Below are 15,151 nucleotides of genomic sequence, written 5' to 3' on the forward strand. Positions count from 1 at the left end.
GCACTTTAAGTACATTTTTGATACCAATACTTTTGTACTTTTACTCGAGTGCATTTTGTATTTCGGACTTTTACTAGTAAGAGTATTTCTACATTTACATTATTGATACTTTTGCTTAAGTAAAAAACATGTTAGTACTTTTCCCACCACTGTACGGCAGTCGCTTCTTTTGATGTTTAAAGGAGTAGTTCACCCAAAAAATGACTTATTTTCTATCAATTACACACCGCATGAAGCCTTGAATTCATAGATGTTTTTGTCGCATTCCTGAGCCAATAACTTGATGACCGGGTGTATTTCCGGATACATTGGCATCTTTCCGCCGGTAACCAAATCATTGGCTTTGGGAATGCGACAAAATGAAAAAATAAAATCTATGAATTCAAGGCTTCATGGGGCGTTTAATGATAGAAAATAAGTAATGTTTTTGGTGAACAATTGTTTTCATAGACCCTTTGGTTGCTTGTTTCTCGCACAGAATCTGGCAACGCTGCGTGAAACAAACGTAACCCGGAAGTAAATACGTTCCGTGCGTAGTTCTCTCCACAGCCGTTTCATCGTTTCTTAACGGCTGTGTGTAAAATAAACAAACAAACAAACAAACAAACACCATGTCTCCTAAGAAACGCGTTAAAACGTGTGAAACGGAGAGCGTCAGTCGGTGTATAAACGAACACATGACGTCGGTGGGAGAGGAGATCCTGGAGATGCTGTGGTGCGTTCTTCTGGAACAACAACGTGACGTCGACGTCTGTTGTCGCGAGAAGAGGCTGAACGTCGAGGTGTTCGTGCTGCAGCGCCTCAGTGCGGCCGCAGAGTGGATGTGCAGCCTGTTCCACAGAGAGACGCAGGCTCTGCTGGAGACACTACACTCTGCAGGTTTGGTTTCTACAGCCTATTAGTTCACTGGGTTTCAACCTTTTTCATGCCAAGGACCCCTAAATTGATATACATTTGGCCGCGGACCCCCCATCTGAAAATGTTTTGTGCCCAGGGACCCCCAGGAAGCAAAGATGTGAGATAAAAATGTTTGCTTTAAAAATATCTATTCAAAGATATGCACACATTTTCATGATTTTTCAAAAAATAGCAGATCTACAAGCTCATAGCGCGGCACCGAGCTTGTAGATCTGCTATTTTTGAAAGCTAAGTGGTTAAAATGATTGTGACGCTATGTTCACTGATTTTGCTGGGGACCCCCTGGTTCCCCCCCAAGGACCACTGGTGGTCCCCGGACCACTGGTTGAAAACCCCTGGCCTTAGTTGCTTATTTGCTGTTTAAACCAGTGGTTTGTTCGCGTCAACGACAGCTCCCAAATTGATATGTATTTGTCAGTCGACCCCCCATCTAAAACCATCTAAAAACGCGTTATGCCAGGGACCCGGCGTACCAGATTTGTGTTGTTAAAATGTTTTTTAAAAAATGTTGAAAATGTACGTACATTGTTGAGCACCAGTTTAGTTTAAAGGGGTTACTAGCAATTACAAGAACGGTCGCCCCCAGGTATTCCTAACCTTAACCTCAGTAAAACTATGTCTAAACCAATCTAACCTTATTCCTAACCTTAACCTCAGTAAAACTATGTCTAAACCTAACCTTATTCCTAACCTAAACCTCAGTAAAACTATGTCTAAACCAATCTAACCTTATTCCTAACCTTAACCTCAGTAAAACTATGTCTAAACCTAACCTTATTCCTAACCTTAACCTCAGTAAAACTATGTCTAAACCTAACCTTATTCCTAACCTTAACCTCAGTAAAACTATGTCTAAACCTAACCTTATTCCTAACCTTAACCTCAGTAAAACTATGTCTAAACCTAACCTTATTCCTAACCTTAACCTCAGTAAAACTATGTCTAAACCTAACCTTATTCCTAACCTTAACCTCAGTAAAACTATGTCTAAACCTAACCTTATTCCTAACCTTAACCTCAGTAAAACTACATCTAAACCTAACCTTATTCCTAACCTTAACCTCAGTAAAACTATGTCTAAACCTAACCTTATTCCTAAAAGTAACCTCAGTAAAACTATGTCTAAACCTAACCTTATTCCTAACCTTAACCTCAGTAAAACTACGTCTAAACCTAATCTTATTCCTAAAAGTAACCTCAGTAAAACTATGTCTAAACCTAACCTTATTCCTAACCTTAACCTCAGTAAAACTATGTCTAAACCTAACCTTATTCCTAACCTTAACCTCAGTAAAACTATGTCTAAACCTAACCTTATTCCTAACCTTAACCTCAGTAAAACTATGTCTAAACCTAACCTTATTCCTAACCTAAACCTCAGTAAAACTATGTCTAAACCAATCTAACCTTATTCCTAACCTTAACCTCAGTAAAACTATGTCTAAACCTAACCTTATTCCTAACCTTAACCTCAGTAAAACTATGTCTAAACCTAACCTTATTCCTAACCTTAACCTCAGTAAAACTATGTCTAAACTTAACCTTATTCCTAACCTTAACCTCAGTAAAACTATGTCTAAACCTAACCTTATTCCTAACCTTAACCTCAGTAAAACTATGTCTAAACCTAACCTTATTCCTAACCTTAACCTCGGTCAAACTATGTCTAAACCTAACCTTATTCCTAACCTTAACCTCAGTAAAACTATGTCTAAACCTAACCTTATTCCTAACCTTAACCTCAGTAAAACTATGTCTAAACCTAACCTTATTCCTAACCTTAACCTCAGTAAAACTATGTCTAAACCTAACCTTATTCCTAAACCTAACCTCAGTACAACTATGTCTAAACCTAACCTTATTCCTAACCTTAACCTCAGTAAAACTATGTCTAAACCTAACCTTATTCCTAACCTAACCTCAGTACAACTATGTCTAAACCTAACCTTATTCCTAAACGTGACCTCAGTACAACTATGTCTAAACCTAACCTTATTCCTAACCTTAACCTCAGTAAAACTATGTCTAAACCTAACCTTATTCCTAACCTTAACCTCAGTAAAACTATGTCTAAACCTAACCTTATTCCTAACCTTAACCTCAGTAAAACTATGTCTAAACCTAACCTTATTCCTAACTTTAACCTCAGTAAAACTATGTCTGAACCTAACCTTATTCCTAACCTTAACCTCAGTAAAACTATGTCTAAACCTAACCTTATTCCTAACCTTAACCTCAGTAAAACTATGTCTAAACCTAACCTTATTCCTAACCTTAACCTCGGTCAAACTATTGTAACAATCTGCCTTTTTATCTGAAAGGATAATTACTACTAAAAAGGAAAAACAACGAGATCGGTGGGTGTTTTAACTGATAAGATTTTTTATATAGAAGCCTTTGTATAAACTGACAGAACACAAGGTGTTTAAATCAAATAATATCACTTTGAAATTACTTCTGTCCCTGTTACTCTCCCTGATAAATAAAATGAACAAGCAAACAACCAAATAAATCAAAAACAAACAATAATCACTTTAACTGCCCCTCCCTCCCAAACAAATCCCACTGTCCCTTGTAACCCGGCGGGTCACAACGCAAATACAAACAATAAACAAGTGCACACGGCGTTTAAGAGTCTGTCATGCACGCACGCTGCTTAAATAAATAAATAAATAGTCCCGCGACCGCTCTCTTCGGATCGCGCTCCCGCGACGCAACAGTTCCTTTTAATCCTTTTACTCCAAATGAAAAGAAAAGTCTTCTCCGCCCGATGCGGCCCAAATAATAACTAGATAACGGGGTACCCCTCTAATTTGTATTCCAACACGAGCAGAACGCTCGGGTTGATCTCACCGGTTTCGGCTGTCGGCTCCAATCCCGACCGGCGTCTCGACCACGGCGCTCGGATCCCACGGCTCGACAGAAACGGCAGGTTCCTCTCCGCTGGGTTCGAAAGTCCGTTAACCTTGGCTGCAGCTTAATGTCACGTTTAAACTATCAAAACGGTATAAACTGGCGCTTCAAAGTCTCTGCTTTCCTCCTCCGTTCAACCTGGCACAAACGGTTTGGTTCGTTCACCCCCTCTGTTGTGTACCACACCCTGTATTAATAACCTCGGGTGGCACTAATGATTCAATTATCCCCCCCAATCAGACCCATTACAGCTCACGTGAATAGGACAAGTTCATATTTTCTCATGGCTTCAAACATGTTACATATAGTATATTTTACAAATATAATAACATGCACAGGTCGAGTGGAATACTAATAATAATAATGTGCAATTGTCACACTATGTCTAAACCTAACCTTATTCCTAACCTTAACCTCAGTAAAACTATGTCTAAACCTAACCTTATTCCTAACCTTAACCTCAGTAAAACTATGTCTAAACCTAACCTTATTCCTAACCTTAACCTCGGTCAAACTATGTCTAAACCTAATCTTATTCCTAAAAGTAACCTCGGTCAAACTATGTCTAAACCTAACCTTATTCCTAAAAGTAACCTCAGTAAAACTATGTCTAAATCTAACCTTATTCCTAACCTTAACCTCAGTAAAACTATGTCTAAACCTAACCTTATGCCTAACCTTAACCTCAGTAAAACTGTGTCTAAACCTAACCTTATTCCTAACCTTAACCTCAGTAAAACTGTGTCTAAACTAGAGTCCTGCAGGCCCGCCAGAGCCCGCCCACGGCCCGGCCCGGCCCGCCAAAACGGGCCGGGCTTGGGCTGATTCTGTATTTGACACACGGGCCCAGGGCCGGGCTCGGGCTGAATACCACGGGCCAGGCCCGGGCTCGGACTGATTCTGTATTTGACAAACGTGCCCAGGGCCGGGCTCGGGCTCACAGAACATTTTGCGCAGATAATTGATCATTGAAGCCCGGCCCGGCCCGGCCCGGCCCACCAAAACGGGCCGGGCTTGGGCTGATTCTGTATTTGACACACGGGCCCAGGGCCGGGCTCGGGCTGAATACCACGGGCCAGGGCCGGGCTCGGACTGTAAAATTGCGCCACCTATCGGGCCAGGGGCCGGGCCGGGCTGAATACCATGGGCCAGGGCCGGGCTTGGGCCCACATTCTCGGCCCGTGCAGGGCTCTAGTCTAAACCTAACCTTATTCCTAACCTTAACCTCGGTCAAACTATGTCTAAACCTAACCTTATTCCTAACCTTAACCTCAGTAAAACTATGTCTAAACCTAACCTTATTCCTAACCTTAACCTCAGTAAAACTATGTCTAAACCTAACCTTATTCCTAACCTTAACCTCAGTAAAACTATGTCTAAACCTAACCTTATTCCTAACCTTAACCTCGGTCAAACTATGTCTAAACCTAATCTTATTCCTAAAAGTAACCTCGGTCAAACTATGTCTAAACCTAACCTTATTCCTAACCTTAACCTCAGTAAAACTGTGTCTAAACCTAACCTTATTCCTAACCTTAACCTCAGTAAAACTGTGTCTAAACCTAACCTTATTCCTAACCTTAACCTCACTAAACCTAACCTTATTCCTAACCTTAACCTCATTAAAACTATGTCTAAACCTAACCTTATTCCTAACCTTAACCTCACTAAACCTAACCTTATTCCTAACCTTAACCTCATTAAAACTATGTCTAAACCTAACCTTATTTCTAACCCTTAACCTCAGTAAAACTATGCCTAAACCTAATCCTATTCTTAAATGTAACCTCACTAAAACTATGTCTAAACCTAACCTTATTCCTAACCTTAACCTCAGTAAAACTATGTCTAAACCTAACCTTATTCCTAACCTTAACCTCAGTAAAACTATGTCTAAACCTAACCTTATTCCTAACTGTAACCTCAGTAAAACTATGTCTAAACCTAACCTTATTCCTAACCTTAACCTCAGTAAAACTATGTCTAAACCTAACCTTATTCCTAACCTTAATCTCAGTAAAACTATGTCTAAACCTAACCTTATTCCTAACTGTAACCTCAGTAAAACTATGTCTAAACTTAACCTTATTCCTAAACGTCTGTATTTAACGTCCTTAATTCCTCTTTCTTTATGTAAAGAGGAGAGGAGCCCCAGTCTGGACCAGGAGGAACCACAACCTCCACAGATTAAAGAGGAACCGGAAGAGATGGCTGAAGTGTCAACAATGACATCACTACAGATGAGGTGCAACACTGTGTCAGGTAAAATAAAGAAATCCCCAAAAATATCTATATATTAGTTCTAATCTTAAACTGGGTGTAAACTAGAGGATTGTATAATCTTAAATCAGAGCAACACAAAGGCCTCTGCTTTGTCACAATTTCATTGTGTAATAGCTATGAACATTTTTGCCAATCCAACTATACTCTAAAGGTTTATATTTAAAAAAGCCCAATTTCGTAAATCTCTCCCACCGCCCCAGAAGAGCCAGAATGACATCAAACGGGGACGATTCGTCAAGTGACACATGTGAAATATGCTGAAAAATGCTGTTGGAATGACAATATTCTACACTTGTTAGAAAGTAGCGTAACTTTTTTTAATGAACATGACCAACAACATTTTTTTTGTAAGAATCTACTTGACCGTTTTTGCAGTATTCATAGAGAATGGATGTTAATGTGGGCACGGTGGTGCAGTCGGTAGCGCTGTTACCTCACAGCTAGAAGGTCCTGGGTTCGATTCCCGCCGGGGACGCTGTGGGTGCTGGGGGCGTGTCCTCTCCTCTGCGTCATCAGTGCCCATACCCTAGGTGGGGTTGGTGAAAGGGCCTTTCTGTGTGGAGTTTGCATGTTCTCCCTGTGTCTCCTAGGGTAGTTAATACCCTCACAAAAACATGTAGTAATCCTGGTCTCTATACTGCCTCCCCCTGGTCAGCCGGGGCGCCTGATGGAGGGGAAAGGAACTGTTTGGAATAACGTGTTCCCTCCATGCGCTACGTCCTACCGGGGAAACTCCCCCCTGTCAGGTGATAAGAAGGCTTGTTAGCTCTCATGCATTGAAGGAGGCATGAGCTCGGCTCTGGGCTCCCTAGGCTGGCAGGTGGAGTGTAGCGCCCAGGATTACTTAGACAATTGGCACTGGGTGTAAAAAGGGTTACAAAATCGTGGGATAAAAAAAAAAGAAAAAGATAGAGACCTGGATGTTAGCATTGTGCTGGACGCAAACTGCCTATTCCCATATTGTTGAAGCAAGGGGGCGGGGCTGGGAGAGAGTCAGCGCACTGAAGTCAAGGCACAGACACTACTGTGTTGTTGACGGACAACGGATGCACGCTTATGAGAAACAACACAAATAAAACCTGGCAAAACAGTTGCGTGCATTAGAGCAAGATGAGGATAAATGAAACATTCAGTCTAAATGTCCAGCTTGCTAATTCACAACTACTACTACTACTTTTGTATTTTAAACTTTAAATTTTTCTAAATATTATAAACTTTCAGGACAGCCTAAGTACAAATATCATTTATGAAAAGGCTACTATTAATAGCCTACAGTGAAGTCGGACTGAGTAATGACTTCACTGATATTTGTACTTAGGCTGTCCTGATCAATGAATGATACATCATATGAAAGCTTATATTCTGTACTTTAATAATCTGTAAAACAATGAAAAATGCCACCTTGCGGCATAAAGCATTGTACCCAGTCACATATGTCCGTGATTAAAAAAAGGGTGAAATGCTCTTGGTTTTTTGTGCATTTGCGCTGCCATGTTTGTTTTCAAACTGCTCCGCGGCCGTTATTGCACGTGAGCAACTCAGCAGATTGTAAGGGAAGCGAGGAGGTTCACTCCTCCTTAGCTTATCTTCGGCTAGCAGCGAAAAAAACATATTTAAATGTAAAAAAACACCCTGGAGTGGTTACTAAAAACACCTGTGATTCGTTGACAATAATTATCGATAGACACATTTGTTGGCAAAACATTTAGTCATTGATTTTAATCGTTAAAATTGATTAGTTGTTGCAGCCTTACTGATATGACTGACATGTCTGACCATGTGGAACGATACAGAGTCCCTTTTAAGGTATGGTCACTAGTTAGCACTGCACTGCACTGCAGAGCTTTGGTTGCTAACCACCAGCAGGAAGCTAAACAATTGCATTGGGAGCTTGTAGATCTGCCATTTCTGCTACTTTTGTGTGGACTCTGTAGTCTACGAGAAAACAGTATTTGACGAGAAAAAACAAACACAGTTGAAATAATGGTTAGGAGGTTTCTCCACTTTCAACCCATCTTCATATAATTGGTCCTCACTAGAGTTGTAAAGTAACTAAGTTAATTTACTCAAGTACTGTACTTAAGTACAATTTTGTGGTATTTTTTACTTTACTTGAGTATTTCCAGTTTTCAATACTTTTACTTGTACTCCACTACATCTCAGAGGCAAATATTGTACTTTTACTCCACTACAATTATTTGAAAACTTTAGTTACTGTGCAGATATACATTATTATATTATAAAACATACATTAACCACTTCAGCCCTATTTTATACCAAGGCTATTTTCAAACATTTTAGTACTTTTACTTTTGGTACTTTAATTTTATTTTGATGCCAATACTTTTGCACTTTTAGTCCACTACTGGTCCTCACTAATGCTCATTATGAAATGGCACCATGTCTGTCTGCTCACTCTGTGTCTCAGAGGAGGGCTGTGGACAGTTCAGAAACCAGTGCTGGAACACACTACACCCACATGCACAACTCAACTGTTAGACATAGCTAAACTATGTAGACTGGGGGCGGCAGTGGCTCAGGGGTAGAGTGGCGGGTAGAGTGAACTGAAAACCGCAAGGTTCCCAGTTCGATCCCGGGCTGGGGGGCTCCCCCAGAGTTAGTGTAGAAGTGTCCTTGAGCAAGACGCTGAACCCCTAATTGCTCCCGATGAGCAGGTTGGTGCCTTGCATGGTTTCCTCCTCCATCGGTGTGTGAATGTGTGAATGTGTGTGTGAATGGGTGAATGTAATGCACCATCTATGTAAAGCACTTTCGATAAAATCGCTATATAAATGCACCATTTACCATTTAGACTGTCTCCATAGCAATATCTCACTCACATCCACTCCATGGATGGAGATCACATTTGTATTCTGACTTGACGTGATAGAAATAAGGGAAGAAGGTGCTGTAAGTGATTATTTGTTTTGGTTAAAACCAAAAGTGTAAGCTCTCTATTCCGATAGTAATCATTGCTTTTGAAGTGTTTGTACAATAACAGGGAGTCTCCCCATTTCTCCAGCTATTTATACTCGGAAAATTCTAGGTGGGACACAAATTTCATCCAATCAGGGGAGAGAACCCAATTATCATCTTCAATTTTATAGTGTTCCGGTTCCAATTCTGTCTGCTCACTTTCTGTTTTTTTGTTTTAGTTTTTTTTGTTTCATGACTTCATTTCCCTTGTTTATTCTGGGTGCGTTCGGTAATACAGCACTGAGCACACTGGCCAATACAAACTAATGGGCGAGTGCGCTCCGGTGCGCAATTTCCGAACGCACCCTCTGTATCCTGTATGAGTTCGCTCTCCTCTCCTCTCCTCTCCTCTCCTCTCCTCTCCCCATGGTTAGATCGGGAGCAATTATCAGACATGGTTATCCTCTATCTAAGGGATCTTACCAGGTTTTTTTTCAGGCCAGGGACCCCTGAGCTGCGAGAGTGAGGAAGCAGGGGGACCAGCAGTTAACCAAGCGTAGTAAAATCCTCAGTGTTCATTATATCCATTGTAACTCAGTGTACAAATGTAACCAAATGGACTCGACGTGTTTTAACTCATTTAGATTTAATTGGGCTATTCAAAAATACCATATCTACAAGCTCATAGCGCGGCACTGAGTGCCACGCTATGAGCTTGTAGATCTGCTATTTATTTATTTTTAATCGTGAAAATGTGTGCAAATACTTGAATATATATATTGTTTTAAAGCAAACATTTTAACTCAAATCTTTGCTTGTGGGGGTCCCTGGAACTAAATATTTTGAGATGGTGGTCCGCGGCCAAATACATTCATCATCGTTGTTGTTTGGTTGCTATAGCAGTGGTGCTGCAACTTTTTACACGTCAAGGACCCCCAGAATGATGTATTTGGCCGCGGACCCCCATCCCAAAATATGTTGTTCCAGGGACCCCCCAGAAGCAAATATTTGACATGTAGGTAAATCCCTGTGAAATAATGGACAGGAGGAAACAATCTGACTTGATGCATCCGTTATTTTCATATATTGACTGACGCACACATTTCAGTTCTGCCACAGTCACACCCATTTTGGTTTGCAGTCTGCAGCCCTGCTCAGAAAAGACAGACAGACCCTGATCTAGCCATAGGCTGTATAAAAGAAATGGACCAAGGGAACGGTGACGTCACCCATTGGTTTGAAGCCGATTGTTTAGGAACGTACAATCCGCCATCTTTAATATATACCATTGGGCACGCCGGAACTCAAACGCTATTGCTTGAGACCCAGACATGTGACCAGGGAACCGGAAAACAACCCCCAAAGAATGCTATTGGTTGGGTAGCTTGTCAATCAAGAGCGGGGGCGGGGAATGAATGCTATTGGTTGTGTAGGTTGTCAATCAAATCATCCCGCCCCTCCTTGAGCATAGCCCTACTTTATCGTCAATTTTAGAATAAATGGGACCATAATTTAGCAAAACACATATCATGATGATTGAAAGGAGATTTTAAACTAGCGACTGGAAGCATATAGTATTTATGACCATTTTTATTAAGGTAAGAAAATCTAGTCTAAAGTTAATCAAAAACCCATCCGCTTACAATGAGAGAATATTCTTTCTGACACCAGCAGCCACCTACAGGCCATTTATATGAACTGTCTCTCTTCCGTATTGGCCTCATTGTAAATATGTCAGGCTGGCCCCTTGGATCTAGCCTGCATCTGTTGCCAGATTTTGTGAGAGAAATAAGCAGCCAGGTCTATGAAACAAGCCAAAAAGGAAGCCACTACTAGGCCACATGAGCACTTAGTTTAAACCTGAAATATGTGGGATATTTGCTATTTTCAAAAACATCTTCGGGGGATAAAGAGAAACATTAGAACATATTTTGGAAACATTTGAACACAAATCTGGTACGATCTGAACGAAGCCAAACAATTTGAAAATAATATATCAACAATTATAATTATTTTATTTTGTACCTCATTGTAAAGCTGACTAATCAACAATAAAAATGATATAACATACAATACCAATTGGTATTATTGAAAGGAAGAAATAATTACCGAAGTTAAATATCCAAACTTTTTGAGGAGTTTATATTATACTGTTTTGTTTTTCAGAAAACTCTTAGGATTTAGAACAGTGGTTCTCCAAAATGGCAGATCTACAAGCTCACAGTGCGCAAGCTTGTACATCTGCTATTTTTGACACAAATCGTCTCTTCTGGGGGGGGGGGGGGGTCTCGTAGAATCGGAGAAAAGAATGTTTGGGGCCGCGATAATCCATTCCATAGTTATGGGCAGTTGAATGTGGCTTCTTATTGACCAAAAGCAACAGAAACATTTATTTTTTTAAAGGTTTAATGACATTCACTTTTACACCACATTCAAAGTCTTTGTCCTGGTCCTTCAAAAGTGTACAAAAAGTTTTAAGTGAAAATTCCATTCCAGTGATCCATGGCAGGTGTTTTTCTCTCACATTTCTAAAGCCTTTTCAACTGCAATGAAAAAAGAAATCTTTGCCTGCGGGTGTCGCTGGTGAGGGATTTTGCCTGTCAATCATCGCCTCTGCTCCGCCCCCCCCAAAGGAAAGGATAGGGGAGGGGAGGGGCGAGGAGGAGAGTGGGCGGGATTAATCGACTGTGACCTCACTGTCGAAGGGCCAAGCTCAGATTACTTTTCAGCCTAATTATTCAGAAAACCCCAGACCACAGAAAATCCACTGAATGTTCTAAGTTCAGGTTTTTTGGGTGTAATTGAGGTCATAAAACCCCAAATAAAACATTGAAAATAAAAAAAAGTGAAAATGAATGTCATGATGAATTTTAACTTTTTCTTCTTTTTTGTGTGTTTTTGGTCTCCCCTACCTCTCTTCTATCCCCAAAAGTTTGAACACTCAGGCTTTCACAGCAAATCTGGGGTTTTCTGTAAATTGGTCTCAAAACAGGCCAAACTGATTTTCAGTTTGGACAGGACAATGTGGTATTGCAGGTGAAAGTGCTTTATAAGCCAGAGAGAAGTTAGTTGGAATGAGTATATCTGAGGCTTGATTTAGGCTCAAACCTTTTGAAAAACGTTTGAGGGACATAAACAATATGATATTAAATATTATTATTATTATTTTAATTCATGGTGTAGATCCTTTAATAAATCCCATAATACTGAACGAAACCAGCTCCATTTTGTTGTGATCACGAGATCTTCTGCTGTGCTCTTCATCATCATCATCATCATCATCATTCACAGGCTGCGTAAACATCGCCCTCCAGCGTAAACCTCTGACAACACAGGATGACGAGCCACTCGTCATTGGCGGCGTGAGCCTTGGGGCGAATTGACGGGTACGCTCGTCAACGGCGGTCAAATGATTTCATGGGTTTTTAATGGTTTTCTCTCGTCTCGTTTTGTCTAGACTTCCTGCACTTCCCCGTGTGTAAACTGGAGGAGAGGAGGAGCCCCGGTCTGGTCAAGGAGGAACCAGAACCTCCACCACCCAGTAATGAGCTACTCCAAAGACCAGAGGAGGAGGCCGGTGGGTCAACATCGTCGTTACTAGCAGTGAAAAGTAACAGCGATTATGACGACGATGATGAAAACGAAGAGACTGAGCCTCTGGCCAGCACCTCCACTGAAAACGAACTGAATCCGCCGGAGGAAGCTCGCCCCACGAGGAGTCGCCACGCGGGGGAAAAAAATTTCAGCTGTCCGGAGTGCGGTAAAACGTTCATTCGAACGGGACACCTAAAGATACACCGAATGGTTCACACGGGGGACAATCCCTACACGTGCACGGTCTGCGGCAAAGGTTGCAGTCAGAACAGCGTGCTGAAAATACACATGAGGTCTCACACGGGGGAGAAGCCCTTCACTTGTACCGTCTGCGGCAAAGGCTGCGTCGACGTGAGTGGCCTGAGGAGTCACATGAGGACGCATACGGGGGAGAAGCCGTTTGTTTGTACGGTTTGCGGCAAAGGGTGCAGTCGCAAGAACGACCTGAAGATACACCTGAGGACCCACACGGGGGAGAAGCCCTTTACTTGCGCGGTGTGCAACAAAGCCTTTGTCCATGTCGGTCATCTGAGGAGACACATGAAGACTCATATGTTCTAAAAAACACTCGAGGGGAAAACACTTTAGATGCATCGTGTGGCAAATGCTTTGTTTCAACTCTCTCTCACACAGAGTTAAGACCCTTAATATAAAACCATGTCCCTCTGCACTCTAGCAATTACTGCACCTGCCGATAACTAGCCTGTCAGTCATTGTATCTAAGTACAAGTAACTAAGTACATTTACTCAAGTACTATACAAGTGCTTACAATGCACAGTACAATTTTGAGGTGCTTTTACTTTACTTTCCCTTTTTGTTACTTCTACTCCACTACAATTACAGCATATGGCAGCTTTAGTTACTTGTTACATTGCAGATTTGATTATTAATACAAAACCTACAGTAACTAAACACAGCCGATCTACAATGTGACGCGTTATGAGCTTGTAGATCATCTATTTTCTGAAAGTTTTGAGTACTATTTTGATGCTAAAACGTTCCAAAACGCCCACCCCCCCACACACACACACCCCATACTCCACCGCCACCCCACCTCCCACAATTTTGATGGAAATAATTGTATACATTTCAAGCTCCAATTTAACACTTATGGTGTGTATTGGTCAACATAACCCCATACAAATCCCCCCCACCCCCTCTTACCCCGCACACACACACACACACACACACACACACACACACACACACACACACACACACACACACACACACACACACACACACACACACACACACACACACACACACACACACACAGATGTATGATCGTTCATTCTAGTCCAGGATGATGACAAGTCATTTGTAGATGCTAGGAAATCAGCTTTTCTTTATTTAGTTTTGTGTTTTTAAGATCATCTGTACCTAGAGGAGTAGTGGCTTAAATAAAGGTTTCACAGATACGTGTCCTTTGTATGCTGTTTCATTGCAGACATGGTATCAAAAGGTGTGTGTGTGTGTGTGTGTGTGTGTGTGTGTGTGTGTGTGTGTGTGTGTGTGTGTGTGTGTGTGTGTGTGTGTGTGTGTGTGTGTCACCCCCTTGAATGATGGAAATCAGATTTTTTTTAATGCATTTTCTTGCTGAAAACCATATTCTTATAGTAACCGTTGCCATAGAGAGTTCATTCAGAAGCACAGGTCTGAGTGAAACCATTGTCTATAGCTGCCCTTGCCAGCGATTTCTAGCCTTTTTTACTAACCTTTGAAGAATTTTAAAAAAATCATAGAATATTATCCTTAATCTATGTTTGGTTGGGTCGGGTGTTACGCTCTGAAAATAGCAGATCTACAAGCTCACACGTGGTGAGCTCGGTAGATCGGCTATTTTGAGCGTGCAACCAAGTGTAAAGTCAGCCATTACGACACCATCAAGGCACCGCCAACATCTACTGTAGATTTAGGTGACTATAATCACTAAAACTAGACAAAAATTCAAACATTTCAGATGACTAAAATATGACTAAAAACCAAATGGAAAAGATTTTGCAAAAGAAACAAGCGGCCAGGGGCCTGTTCCTCAAAAGGTGAATTAACAAAGCCTGGCCTTAAGCCAAATCCAGGCTTGACAAAGTCGGGTCCGAAAAGCCTCGTTTATTACGTTCCTCAGACGCCAAGCCAGGCTGAAAAGGAAGTGAAACATGTTATCAACAGAAAAGGAAACGCGACCGCAATAAATAGATCCAGGGAGAAAGCTTGGCAAAGTATTGCAAGCACACACAGAGTGTGTGTGTGTGTGTGTGTGTGTGTGTGTGTGTGTGTGTGTGTGTGTGTGTGTGTGTGTGTGTGTGTGTGTGTGTGTGTGTGTGTGTGTGTGTGTGTGTGTGTGTGTGTGTGTGTGTGTGTGTGTGTGTGTGTGTTTGCGCCGGACGGGCAACAGGACGCAGGGACTGGGGGACGGGCGGGATGGACGGGGGGACGGGACGGACGGGGGACGGGGTTCGGGGGGGTTGACCGCGACGGGATGAGCGGGGGACGGGACGAGACACGCAATAACCCCACATTTGCAAG

The 15,151-nt window shown here is 41.7% G+C and overlaps 1 protein-coding gene across 1 annotated transcript; it reads left to right on the forward strand.

Moving 5' to 3' along the window:
* Nucleotides 1-554: 554 nt before the first annotated feature.
* LOC308090962 (uncharacterized protein) lies at nucleotides 555-13,185 on the forward strand (the record flags this gene model as incomplete). Its single annotated transcript, XM_080436234.1, has 3 exons — nucleotides 555-879; nucleotides 5,971-6,093; nucleotides 12,488-13,185. The coding sequence occupies exons 1-3, from the start codon at nucleotides 612-614 to the stop codon at nucleotides 13,183-13,185; spliced, it is 1,089 nt and encodes a 362-aa protein (XP_080292360.1). The 5' UTR covers nucleotides 555-611.
* Between the last annotated feature and the right edge of the window lie 1,966 nt (nucleotides 13,186-15,151).

This window comes from Gymnoscopelus braueri (genome assembly GCF_963280865.1).
Source record: "Gymnoscopelus braueri genome assembly, chromosome: 8".
In the NCBI taxonomy this organism is placed as follows: Eukaryota; Metazoa; Chordata; class Actinopteri; order Myctophiformes; family Myctophidae; genus Gymnoscopelus; species Gymnoscopelus braueri.